Raw genomic sequence first — 14,435 nt, 5'->3', positions numbered from 1 at the left:
CATTTCCTTAATTAATATTATCTGAGGATGGGAGGTATGGTTGTTCAGATGTGAGCAGTAAGTCAGGGGAAGGCAGTTTGGGTTAAATGTTTGCTGTAAACGATGCTCTCTGAGGGGATTGTCAAGAACTGAGAAAGTCTTCAGTAGGCATTTTTCCAGCTATGGTGTCGGAAAATAAAGCGTATATGCAAAAGTGATGAATGCTTTAATCATAGGGGATGGGTATGTACAAAAAGCTATTAGCTCTTCTCTCTTCTCCCAAGAATTCCCTACATTGTGCTATGAAGGGAAGCATACAAAAGACAATACAATGCATTCCACAACCCCACCCCGATGCAATAAAATAACCCCGAAACCAAAAAGCAAAATAGGTTGGAATGAGCTGCTCTCTTAGCCTCGCTTTATCGAGCCAAGAACAAGAAGTAACGGGTGCTGCTTCCCTTGTAGAGGCCCGTGTCGGAGATGGCTGTCCTATTTTAACGAAGCTACTATGTTAAATGGCAAGTAGCTCTTTCCTGCCTGCTCCTTGGCCCATTTGATAAAAATACTGCTCAAAAGACGTTCAGCCCAAGTGATGTGGATAATGTTTTCAGATTAATTCCTTTGGATGTGCAAAGAATCAACACTACACAATTCTTTCCTTTTATTTAAAAAAAGTATTAATTATGGTTCTCTTACGTCTTAGAATCGTATATTCAATGTGTAAGAATCTGTGCTGGAAAAATTCTCATCTCAGAATACATTTGGACTTGAAGATTATTATTTCTTCTCTTGTCTACCTTGTAACCAAATGTAATCAGTGTGCCTTGGATTACTTAGCTTATTAATGAATCAAGTTAAAATTATAGCTGAAAAAAGATTAAAGCCAAGTAAAGCACAACATTATGATTTAATATGCTTTTATTGGACTAAGAGCTTCTGTACCCATTATTTTTACCTGTGCAAAGTGATACAAAGTGCAGAAATCCTGTGGGGGCACTAGTAAATCTCTGTTCAGGGCCACTCCCTTTCTGATGTGCCAAGAAAATTTTTTTATGAGAGTAGTTTACAAATAATAGTATGTAAAAATTATTTTCATGCTTTTTTTCCTGGATTTATGCTTATTACTCATGTAACTTAAATTAGTTGTGCCCTGTTATTTTCTGTGTAGTTCATGGTGTAATTCTTTTTGCAAATAAAAATGAATTCTTCAGGTTAAATAAACACATGTTCTGCTTTTTTTTTTTTTTCCATCACAAACTGCTCTATGTTTATTTGTTCCTGCAAGGCTGCTGCAGCTAACCACACTTACCCTTGAAGTGGAGAGTGCATTCTTTATATCACAGAGCATGCAGTTGTGCAAGTCGTTTTGCATTCAAACTTGTAATGTCATTTTTCAAAACAACCTTACAGTCTCCAGGCAAATATAAAGCCCTAGCAGATTGCAGGAAGAGAGGCTCAGAAGACCTCCTGTTTAGAAATGGAGATGTCATTCAGCTTCTCCATGAGGATGCTGAGGGCCAATGGTAGGTGCGTTCTCTGGGACTGTGTTGACCTCTGCCTGGGGCACGTGGATATCTAATCAAATGTTCTGCTTTACTTGTATCTTTGTTATACAGTCTCAAGAAGCAGAAATATCACATTTCTTATCAGTGTTTCATTTTCATTGCTTCAGCCATGCCTCTATAGCTCACTGAAAGGAATGTTAACCTTTGGTGAGTGAAAAATGCTTCGAAAGAATGAAATGCTATGAGTCTGCATGCTCTTTGGTGGTTTACCTTTGGCTCAGATGTTTCAGTGAGACATCTGGCTTTGTAATGGCTACAGGCACATTACATTAAGTCATTTAAGTCATTCATTAATTCATCACATGCTTAATGAATGCCCACCATGTGCCAGGGACCATGTTTGCTACTTTACAATGTAGCCACACTTCTCTTTATCAGTTCAAATACTGACTTCTTAGTCTTACCATTCTATCGTTATGCATCTGACTTCATACAGCACCAGTTGCTAAGATACTCCTGCCAGATATACTGTTTGATTATAGATAACCCAAAGCGGGAAGGAAATATTGTTTGGAAGAGGAGTGAATGAAACTTCCATAAATCTTTTGGAAATTTTATATGAAATAATTCTGCCTTCAGTGTGTCAATAACTTTAACTGAAGTGCTATGTTGACTGTGTACTCTGACCCTAAAGGTGGAGGAGTCTGCAGAGGAGGGTGAAATTAATGATGGATCATTAAAGTAATAACCAATTTTGCTAGTGAGCTAAGTCCTTTGTAGGTTACTCAAAGGACTCAAGCACGGTGTCATGAAGGTCTTTGAATATGTGCAATAGTTTTGTAAAAGTTTGAGCTTCAGTGCAATGTATTTGTTTTTTTATTACCTTACCATTATTGGCTACTAACTCATTTATTATTTAGGTTGGTGAAAAATCTAAACAGAAGAAAAGAAGGTCTGATTCCAGGGAACAGTTTGCAGATTTTAATCGGTGACTATAGGTTTCGGAATGCCAAAGTTACAGGTATAATATGAACTGACTGTATGCTACTTGTTTAAAGGCTAAAATTTTTAAAGCTCCACCAAATATGTAATTGACATAGGATAAGAACCTCTCTGCACTTAGAAATAAAGCTGCAAGCATATTATATTGGCTAGGATTTAATTTTTTCTTTAATAGTTTCAAATTAGTGAATAAAGGTGTTTTAAAGATGTTAAACTTTTCCCTACAAGGTTTGTAGGTTTGAAAGAAAGTTTCATATACAGTGGTGTCTTGTAAGAGATCCTTCAGAACTAAATACTGATGATATGTTTTTAAGGAGTCAGCCTTACTGTCCAAGAATGCTTTACTAGTGTGTTTTTACTCAGTTCTAAGAGTATGTTACTTACCTATGGTAGGTTTCTGCTACACATGTGCACGCGCACACACACAAACACACACACACACATTCAGTGCCTGTGCCCAAGACTTAATGTGTTGAAGACACTGTAAAGCAATGAGAATATTCCTTTCTATTAACCCAACCATTAGTACATGAAATTTCTGTATAGAAACAGTATTCTCATAAATTTTTCCCCTAAATGATACTGAGCTCTCTATAAAAAGGCAGCACACACACACACAACACCAGATTTGTTTGTAAACAAGATTATTATTATTATTATATGTACATATTTCCTTTGAATTCCTAGTTTCGGACTTGTATTTGAATTCTAGGTTATGTTACCCTATGTTTAAATGAATCTAATAGACCAGGAATACCCTATTTGGTTCCAAACTTCATTTATGACAGGAAACAAAATCTAAGGGTGATAGGGCTCGATACAAATATTGAGTCACTAGGAATCCCCCAAATAGAGTCACTTCTTGTTTATTTTTGGGGTTCTCTAAATCTGGGTCATCTTTCAAAGGTTTCTTGGATAATTATTGAATTACTGAATTATTTAGATAGTAATGAGAAGAGACTGATAGACCAGCAACCTGAACTAGCTGCCATTTATTCAAAATCCAGACCCGACAACGGCACAGTACACCAGTATTTTTAAGTGTACACGGAACATTCAGCAAGGTAGATCGTATGCTGGGTGGTCACACAATAAATCTCAATAAATTTCAGAAGATAGGAATCATACAAAGTCTCAAAAGATATATTAGAAATTGATAATCTCTAAATATTTGGGTATTAAATGATACACATCTAAATAACACATAGGGCAAAGAAGAAAGCACAAGGGGAATTATAATTATTTCAAATTGGATAAAAATGAAATGTAACATATCAAAATGTGGGGATACAGCTCAGGAGGGAGGGAAATGTAGGGAAATGTATAGCTTTAAATTAAATACTTGTATTACACACTTAAAAATCAAGTATAATTTGCCATATTAACATAATGAAGGGAAAAATTATGTAATCATTCCAATAGATACAGAAAAGCACTTGACAAACTCCACACTCATTCATGAGAACAACTCTCACCAAACTAGGAATAAAGGGAATTTCCTCAATCTGACAATGTATGCTTGTGAAAAATCACAGTTAACTGCCTACTTAATGGTGAAATATTGGAAGCTTTTCCCCCTAAGACTGGGACTAAGCCAAGGATATTGACTCTCACCATTTCTATTTAACATTATACTGGAAGTCCCAACCAGTGCCATAATTCAAGAAAGAAAGATAAGAAACAAAAAGATTAGAAAAGAGACAACACTGTCATACTTAGCAGATCATGTGTATGTGCAAACCCTGAGGAATCTATACACAAAAAGACCCTACTAGAAGTAATAAGTGAATTTTATAAGGCCATGGTGTACAAAGTCATTGTACAAAAATAAATTGTAATTCTATATTCTAGCAAAAAAGAATTGAAAAAAAAAAAAAAACACCATTTGCATTAGTAATATAAAACATAAAACTGATAGGAATAAATCTAACAACAGATGTCTAAGGCTTCTATACTGACAACCACAAATAATTGCTGAGATACATTTACGATGACCTGCTAGAACGAGAGATAGACCATGTTCAGGGACTGGAAATCTCATTGTTAAGAAATCCATTGTCCCCAGATTGACCTATAGAGTTAATGCAATCAAAATCTCACTAGGCCCTTTTGGGGAAAAAAAATTAAAGACGAGTTTATTCTAAAATGTATATGGAAAGGTAGAAATATCTAGAACAGAAGAATCTCAAAAATCTTGAGGAATTACCTGATTTCAAGACCTACTAAAAGGCTACAATAATGAATACAGTGTGGCATTAGTTTAAATATAGAAAAATAGAGATTTCAGAAATAGACCCACATATACATAATTGATTAATGTTTAATCAAGGTGTCAAGTCAACTGAATGGGGAAAGAAGGTTGTTTTAACAAATGGTGCAGGAGCAACTGGGTATCCACACAAAAAAAACAAATGAACCTCCACCCCCTACACCCAACTCTATACACAAAAATTAATTGAGTTGCATCATGGACCTAAACATAAAAGCTAGACTCATAAAGCTTCTAAAAGCACAGGATAATATCTTCATGACTTTGAGCAGTTAACCATTTGTATTATACAGGGCAGAAAAAGTACTAACCATGAAAGAAGTCTGACAGACAAACACAGAGAAACATTGAACATACTGAATCGAGCACTTTACAACTTAAAAAATTTGTATGTGTTAGAATGAGGTAAAATCTAAGATCGTAACATTTTGAACACTTTCAAAAGCCAAGTTGTGATGAATCACATTTCCCCCCAAATTAACTGATTCCATCTTACACATTTAAGAGTTAAGTTCGGAAATAAATATGGTCAGCTTTCTGCCAACTGCTTTATGCTTATTTGGATGGTTAATGAGAGACAGAAAAGAAATACATGAGTCACTTAAAATACATGTTCGAAGAGCTGTTTAAATTTACACATATAAATCATTTTTTAATGAAGCATTTTTAAAAAACCGATAAAGCCATGAAATAACAGTGCAGTGTATATGCTAGAAAAATAATGGCCTTTCTTGTGTTCAGGTCTCCAGAATTCAAACTTGGAAACACCAAGTGCATTCCTCTAACTTCCATATAATGTTAGCATTTGTATTCAGCATTAGGAACACTCAGTAGATTTTCCATAACTTTTATCATCATCATTTGAAATATAGGGCCAGATGTCCTCATACTTAATTCAGGACAAAGTTAATTACACTCAGTTGTAGCTAACTGTAATGCGGGACATGTAAAATTACACATTTGATTTTAGTTTGAAATGATTCCATTACTGTAACTAATACAGTAGATTTAGGGCGTGTTACCGCCGTTCGACAAGTGCGTGGCAGAACAACTTAACAACTGCGTTGTGGGGTCTGTGCTTGTTCTTCAGGCAGTAAAGGGCTTACTATACATTTGTGAACATGCATACACTTTATTTGGGAAAAAAATCACATTCTTTTCATTTTTATTTTCTAACATCAGTACACTTTTTCAATGTCCTTTTCTTTTTGGTAGTGTCACTGGGAGAGCTGAAGTGTAAAGTATTGATAAATCATCAGCATTTAAAGCATTTATCACTCTCTTAGCGTGGCATGCTACGAGATAAGGGGACAAGGTCCCTCAGGTCCCTGTTCTCTAGAAAGTTCTGACTTCAGATGTTTTAAATATATACATTACTTTTCAAATAACATGCATCTGTGACATGTCAAATTGACAAATTAGTTACTTCTTGGCAGATTTTGGCTGAATGCTATAATGTCAAGCTGTCTTGATTGAGATCTATCCTTATATTACAATGCATAGAGCAAAACAGTATATTGCGGCCTACAAAAATTAATTTCACTGTGTGTCAGTTAATGGATTAGGAAATGAAAATTGACCACATATGCAATTGTCAACAACATTTAGGTTTAGAAATATATATTAGAGTGTGTTATTTGAAATCTGGCAGATAGAATAGAAAAGTGTCTCTGATAATTATGTGCTCAACATGTTTCATGTTATCTATATGCACACAGCGTAATTCAGACAATATTCATGCAGTCTGGTTGTAGGAGATGTGAATTGTTTATTTTGCTTCTAGTGAAGTTATGCCGTTCATAAAATAGATGCCTTTAGTGAGTAACCGTGTCACAGAATAATGACTTTCATATTAAAATAAATAACCCAAAGATATCACCTTTGAACTTACGATGGACCTTTTGAAGCCTCACATTTAGTGTCAGAAGTCATAGCACAGAACATTTTTGGCCTTAAAAGTCACTTGAGTATTAACATTATTCTTCATTATTTTGTAGATGCTGCTTTGAGTAACACAAGGAAACTAAGTTCCCCTTGAATTAAAGGAAAATGAATAGATTTAAAAATTAAGATTTCCTTTGGAGGTGTGAACTAGGTTATCGTTCTTGTAAGCATTACAGGTAAACAGCACAAGAGTCAGGGAGCTCCTATGCTGCCCATGACGGTCCCAGCATTGCCTCAGGACTGAGGTGGACTTCGTCATTCACAGTTTGTCTCACTCTTGCGAGAAGCCATCTTCGCACCTTCCATCCCCCCAGGTGAAAAGTGCAGTGTTATTTTGTTTCCAAGTAGGGTTTTTCTTGGCATGCAATCAGATTCCATCTAAACACTGGAAATCAATTATTCTGAACATTTACAGGTAGAAAGCTTTACCTGTAATTTAGGGGGTAACTTTTCAGTAACAAAATAGAACAAAACAAAACAAAGCAAAAAATTCAAAGAGAGAAGAGAGAATCAGAGATTTTAATCACCCTTAGTAATCAATAGTTTATTATTTAATTCTGTTAGCTATGTGACTATAATGTGCCAAAGGGATATGTTCTGAAGGACCTCTTCTGCACTTTGACTGGTATTTAGGGTTGTCAGAGCTGTCTTACTAGCTCTAAAAAGACCCAAAGCTCAAAATCCTGCCGTTAGGATATGTTGAAGTTTACATTTTATGCATTGAAATTTAGATACGTCACAGCTTTAAGTTAAATATCCATATTTGCACAAGAAGTTTTCCTGTAACAAAGCTCTGCTTTCCAGTGTCTTTACTTGCTGTTGAACATTCTAGAAAAATCTATTCTAGTGCAGGTTTTCTTAAGTTATATTGTGTTTCTTCCTACGGTTTTTCTTTGATAATACATGGATAGGTGTCTTGCTTTTAAATACGTAAACAGTGTGATCACTTGTCTTAAAGCACAGGCCCAGTCGTTGCATGCAGTGTTGAACTTAGACTTGGAGCATTTTATATTATGGGCCAGTGAAGACAATGGTTTGTAATTGCTGCCTTTTGAATCATGGATTGTGAGTTTTACCATCAAGTTGGCCTATTAGGTGCATGTTTTTTGATGATTGGTTTTACAGTGAACAATAACTATATAACACATAACTTATTTATCTTTTAGGTAGTTGTGTGGATCATGTCAAGATCATAGTTTATTTCAGTGGTATCATTTGATGGAACAATTTTTATGACAAACCAATTGTATTTTATTCAAAGGTACCTGTAAATTATAACTCTTGTAATGTCCAATTGCTGGGATTTATGATGGTTGATTTATAACTCACTTCATGAACATATCCACATGTTTGATATTTCACTTAATTAATGCTTCTGCAACAATACAACTACAAAATGATATTAAAACACGTTTCTTTTGTGTGCTGATCCTGTAATTAGAAGACAGAATTAAGGGATAAAATTTTTGAATAATGATGCCCCTCTGCACAAAAGATTTTAATTTCATGGTATTAAACTAGGAATTTTAATCATTTGAGACAATACTGAGTTCTGTAGAGTCAAACATACAGTATAGTCTTTTAATGTTTTAATCACTGTACAATGAATGCTGTATTTGTACATGTATTTGTATATGTAACTGCACTGTGTTAATTTTATTGGGCTCATAAGTATATGTTACTATGAAACAGCAGCAATTTCCCGTTGTCGTCAAATTTTAATTACATTATAAATGTACTTAAAATGTAAATGTACTTGCGTTAATTCCACATTAAAAATATCCAACCTTAAACTCATTCATATATTTTTTTCAGTTTAGTATAGTATCAACTAACTATGCACTAAAAACTCCTTTCCACTCATTTATTAGTAATGCCCTAAAGACAGCGTAAGTATTTTCAGTTATATGTTTAGCTTCAGATTTGTCATAAAGTTGTACTAAATAAAAGAGAACCAGCTCAGTGATCGACAAAATACAATAGAACAGAGAAGAGAACCCAGAAACAGATGTAGCATTGCATGTGGGGAAATGAGGGACTATTTAATAAATGATGCTAGGAAAATTGTAAAAAAAAAATAAATGTTTACTTTCAGCCTTGCTTCATGGTCCTCTGGGAGAGACAGAGACAGAGAGACACAGAGAGACAGAATGATCTGTCCTTAATGTGGGTAAAATATTTTGCTTAAACCGTTTCTTTACCCAAATCTGTAGGATAGCAATAACTGAGGTTTCAGGGGTTACATAGCCATGTTTGTGAGTGGCTATTTCCACACACTGAAAAAAATCTGCTCCCATAAGGTGGAGCCCAGGGAAACCAGGAAAGCATCAAGATACCTGCAGTTGTTTTCTGAACCGTTGCTTGCTTTTTGCAAATGGCCCTTAGTTGGGTTTGCCAGACGTAGTCTCTTCCACAGCCCCTTAGGGAGCTAGAACTTATGCCTTAATACAGAGGGGGAATCAAAACCTATGAAGGTGGTTTGGTTGAATCTTTCATTTTTTGAAAAACTCAGATCGTTTCAGATGTCTTAATGAATATCCCATCACAGGATCAACTATTTCTTTTGCCTGTAAATTTATTTTGAGCTTTTTGGAGGCAGCACCAGCCGGTGAACTACTTAATCAAAAACTTAATCCATCTCCAAGAACTCCTTGAAAATTAAATGTCTTCAAGTTTTTATTGCTGTGTTGGCTGAGGAGTAGGTATTATTGTTGGCATTTCCAAAATTATGTATGAGTCTCTCACTATAGAGTATGTGGCTGTTATACAAGCCTCCCCAATATCTAGGCTACAGTATTCTCTTAAAAAGGGAGAAAATTTCAGAGTATATTTTTGAAAGTATAAGAAACGCTCCACTGGAAGAGAAATTAGGTCAGTGATTTTGTTTTGGGTTTAGTTAGAAATCAATCCAGTTTCACTCAACAGACTTTCTCTAAGGAAAATGCTTATTATTACTAGGTATTAGAACACAGGAATGTGCTTCCCATAGGAGCAGTAGACTCCAGAGTGCTCAGTGAATCAAGTCTCAAGCAATTAATTGTCAGGACAAGTCATTTTGATTACATTCCAGTACACTTCCCTACGTTGATTTGGAATGATCGGTTTACAATCGGTCTTATGGGTCCTGCCCAAGGACAGCAAATGAACAAAACAAACCAGTGTTACAGACCAAATCTAAACCTTTTATCTTGTTCAAAAGGAAACTGAGAGAAGTGACAACAGGCTTTTTAAAAAACATAATTCCTTTCTAGTTCAGAATGTATTTTCTCTATTAAAGCTCATGACATATTCAGGTCTAAAGTTTTCCCTGGCTCTTGGTGAGGCACTACCTAACATTTGTTGATCACCTCATTTTCACATAGATGAATTAGCACATTAAATTCTGAGGAGATAGTTCCAGCAAACATACACCAAATAGGACCAATAATGTGTATTGAGAATAGCCAATGAAGCTGGACTTTGTGACGATGTACTCCTGAAGCTAAATGAAACTTTCCTTAAGCCCAAACCCAAATAATACGTAAACTGTTTCAAAGATACATTTCATCTAAGTATTTGTAAAATATACTCACTAATGGCAACTACTACCAAAATAATCAAACCAATAAAACCAGGCTGGGGAATAAATTAAAATAATGGAGCAGAAGAAGAAGGCAGAAGAGAAAGATATGAAGCATAAAAAGAACTCGATGTGCTGAGGATTTTCTTAGTCAATAGTTTTTATCTCAGTTTGATAGTGAATGCGCTTTTTTACATGGCAAGCTGCAAGAACAAATGTTAGTAACTAAGTGACCTGTAACTTTTCAAGCATAACAAAAATGACTTGAAAAATCTTAGTTGACGTTTTGGAATCTAATATTAGAAGCTAAAGTGGTCTCTTTACTGACCCCAGGGAGGACAAAGGGCTATATCTATACACTTAGAAACAGTTTCAAAATACCTGAATTCAATGCAAAACAGCCATTTTACATATGGGTATTATTAAGAGTATATGAGTATTTAAAATCTGCCCATATTTCTAAAGATACAAACTGTTGGAAAGGATGTGAAGCAAGAACTCTTACACAATGCTACCGGGAGCATAAATTGGTACAACCCTTTGGTGAACAATTTGCTAATAATAAGTAAAATTGAAGAGAATACTGTATGGCTTAGCAATTCCGCTCCTAAGTGTCTACCTCAGAGAAAAAACACATATGTGCTCAAGGAGACAAATGTGCCAGAATGTTTATAATAGCATTGTTTGGAAGAGTGAAAAAAAAAGATTGGAGACAACGTGAGTGACCATGAACAGAAGAATAGATAACTAGATTATGGACTATCATACAGTAAAATACTACTTAGAAGTTAAAGTGAATGCCCTAGAGCTTCACCTGTCAACATCAATTAATCTTGCAGGCATAGATGCAAGATGATAGCATTTATATCATGTTTTTAAATGTGCAAAACAAAATAGATACTTTTAATAGATAATTTAAAGTAAAATATGGATATGCTGGATAATGATGAACTCCAAATTAAGGGTGGTAGCTACCTCTGGAGATGGGGTGGTGGGGCGGGGAGGGACAGACAGAGGGAGTTCATGACATTATTCTCTACACATTTTTATATGTCTGAAATATTTCAAACTGTAAAAAATTCTGCTTACTTTAATTCAGTACTGGAAAAGTGGAATACAATGTCTTGTCCCCTGATGATTGAAATACAGTGAAAATCTGCACTAAACTTACCTTCCATACATCCTGTGGGAATTTTGGTTTTTTTTTAATCTTACATGCTGGCTGAAAATAAGTCAAGAAGTCTTTTTTGCAGTCTTTATAAATATCTTACAAATTACTATGAACTAACATACCAGCAGAAAACTAATATCGAATAAACCTTCATTGACTTAACAATGTATGATTGTAAATGTGTTGTATAGGAGAAATATTTGCACTTAAGAAATGCTATGTTTTATTTTACAACATGAAATAACTACCTGATGCCACCTGAGAACAACTTTAAAGGTTTTATTTTTACATATTTCTAGTTCATGAATATTCTGCTTCCTTAAATACCTTTTATATTTTAATTTTCAGTGTGTTTAGTGCTCACTCAGAGCTATAATTGAGTAGCAGGCCTGTAAAATGATGAAATTTTAGTCATATAGTGTCAATTGGTATGCTGATAAAACAACTGGGTCTCTTAAACAATGTCTTTGTAGCATTTGTCAATATCTATAGTGTAAACAACCCTACCATGGTGAATTTCAGGCTACTGACATGAAGTCACTCAACTGGGTGTTGGAAAGAGGTATGCAAAATTGGCATTTGTGAGTTGGTATAAGTCAGTTCTAGCACATTGCTGATTTCCTCTTATGAAACATACAGTGTTAGGCCCATAGTAAGTGTTCAGTAAAATTCCTTATTAAAGTGTGCTAAGATTTCTGAGTTATAACCCACCATTAGGTTATGTGTAGCTATGCTTTTAGCATATCTGTTACCTAGATTTGCATTTTCAAAACCAAGGAAGCAGAGATTGTGATCTCAAGCATGATCATCTAAAATCAGAAACTGAACATATGGAAGAGAGTAGGGATAATGAAAAACAAGGGAGGCGTAATGGGAGAAATTAAATTCCTGTGGCCAAGAACAACTGTTTGATTCAGATATAAAACTTCGAAATCCAAATGAAAGCCAAGAGCTAACTGTAAAACCAAGGTACAACAACAAGAAACCTACCTAAATAAGGATACAAAGCACAAACAAGAGAAGTAAATACAGCTTCTGGAGAACACAAACACAAAAGCAATAAAGTTATACAAACATAAAGCAATAAAGTTAACGAGGAGAAGGCCAGGGCTGTACCCATAGACTTCTAGGCTAATCTTTTTTTACATTTCCTAGAAATTAGTGATGACTTCTCTTATTATCTTTGGAGGGAAATGAATGTAGGCGTTCTCTCTGTATTGGTCTGTCTCTCTGTCTATGGCATATTCCTTATGTGCTCAGGATGAATATCTCATTCATGAATATTCATGAATATCTAGATGCCTCTGAGTTTTGCACTGATGTGGTCAGTTAGAGCTTTTATTTCTTCCATGTCATTCATCCGCTGGTTTATTCGTTTAACAAGCGTGCACCAAGTTTCTCAGAGACCTGTTGCATTCTTAATTTGGCGACTTTTACTTTTAGAGCTGAGTTTTAATATCATGAAAATGCATGCTAATTTTTATAACATGTTCCAAGAGGAAAATAGATTTTTATATATAGATCTTCACTAACGCATGTCATGTGTAAATCATGGGACCCCTTGAACTTGATGAGGTCAGCATCTAAACCACTTCATGGTTATTGATCTGAAGAAGCTAAACACTGCAGCATTTCTAAAAGTGTAAGAGTGACAGCATCCGGTAGATTTACTACGTCAGCAAGTTTTTATAGGTTAGGACCTCATATTTCACATTGCAAAGAAGCAACCTTTTGAAAAGAAGTCCGTGGCATCAGGAGTATCCTGTTCCTAGCTCCATCCTTCTCCAAGCAAGGGGTTCAGTCTTCTCCAATCGGTGGTAGGGTGAGGTGAGGGTGGGGGAAAAAAAGAGGTAACTTCCCTACCAGAGTGAAATGATCTGTCCAGGAGTCCGAACTACTACTCTCATTCTGTGAGGGAGTGGCGGCTCTGTTCCACAAGCCGTTGCCTCTTCATATATTTAAAGTCTGCCTGCTGTTCTTCCTTTCTTATAGCTTTATCCAGGCTAGAGGTTGAGATTAATTCTGGAAATCTCAAGGTAAGCCATAGCCCCATGGACAGAATGGAAGAGGTCTCGCTGTCTTTGTTTAAGTGTTTTTATTTCTTTTTTCCCGTTAACGCAGGCACTGGGGATTGAACCTGGGAACTCACGCATGCCAAGCACGTGCTCTGCCACTGAACTCTACCCCCCAACTCCCAGGGCAGAAGAGGTCTGCCTTGAGAGTACTATTGGAGAAAATGAGTACTCTCTGGACTTGGACTGGATGGGAAAGGCGGGGGGCCCACAGTCTTTTCCCTGCTGTGACCCCTTCAGCAGTCTCCATAGTTTGCAGAGCGTGTTGATTTTTGTGGCTTTAAACACGAGATTTGTTTCCCATTTTTATTGGGTTTTATTTTGTATTACACCACCGATCCTAGCATTCTTTTTTTTAACCAGGAGGTTTCTAAATGGCATCAGCTTCAGACTCAAAAAGAGCCCTGATTCCTGAGCGCTTTGCTCAGACAGGCCTGTTAGTAGCTGAAGTCTGTTTTCCCGTCACCCACGGCTGCGCTGCATTGTTAGAATCCCAGCTTCGGCGGGCCTTTGAAGCCTTCCTTCAGCTCTCAAACAACAGCTTCTGGAGTAGCCTGCTGTCTCGGTGTGCTGCAGTATGTCTTACCCTGCACAGCGGCCATGAATCGAGTTGAAATGTTGCCGGAATGACTGTGTGCCAGATGGCGCTCTAGATGTCAAATGTCACATCTGGAAGGCACAATGCTCACAGCTGGGCTAAAGGCCAGACACCAGCACCACAAGTTCATTCCACATGTGCTGCTATGAGTCTGGGACCATGGTTTCAGTTTATTTGACTGTCACTCTGCCTTCCAGGCTACCCTTTGGTCTTCTTGATTTGGTCAACTGTTTGTCAATTAGAGCAGCACTAGTAAGAATTACAGGCAGTTTTCAGTCCCAGGTTTGCTGAAAAGATTGTCACCAATGCAGAATGCCCTAGCTGCCCTAAAAA

At 36.2% G+C, this 14,435-nt stretch overlaps 1 protein-coding gene across 6 annotated transcripts in view; it reads left to right on the top strand.

The window, feature by feature from the left end:
- The window catches only part of MCF2 (MCF.2 cell line derived transforming sequence), a 98,821-nt gene extending 90,396 nt beyond the window's left edge, over positions 1–8,425 (top strand). For 2 of the 6 annotated variants that reach the window (XM_032476133.1, XM_032476134.1), the window contains one exon: positions 448–544. In XM_032476133.1, coding sequence (XP_032332024.1) covers positions 448–480 — 33 coding nt within the window. In that variant the 3' untranslated portion in view covers positions 481–544. Of the gene's footprint in view, positions 1–447; positions 545–1,392; positions 1,506–2,407; positions 3,710–6,755; positions 6,888–7,868 lie in introns of those variants that run through there. The other 4 variants (XM_032476129.1, XM_032476130.1, XM_032476132.1 and 1 more) reach the window with 4 other exon arrangements.
- The last annotated feature ends 6,010 nt before the right edge of the window (positions 8,426–14,435 follow it).

This window comes from Camelus ferus, chromosome X, assembly GCF_009834535.1.
Source record: "Camelus ferus isolate YT-003-E chromosome X, BCGSAC_Cfer_1.0, whole genome shotgun sequence".
Lineage (NCBI taxonomy): Eukaryota > Metazoa > Chordata > Mammalia > Artiodactyla > Camelidae > Camelus > Camelus ferus.
The sequence above is the reverse complement of the archived record's forward strand: the minus strand, read 5'-3'. Positions and strand labels throughout refer to the sequence as shown.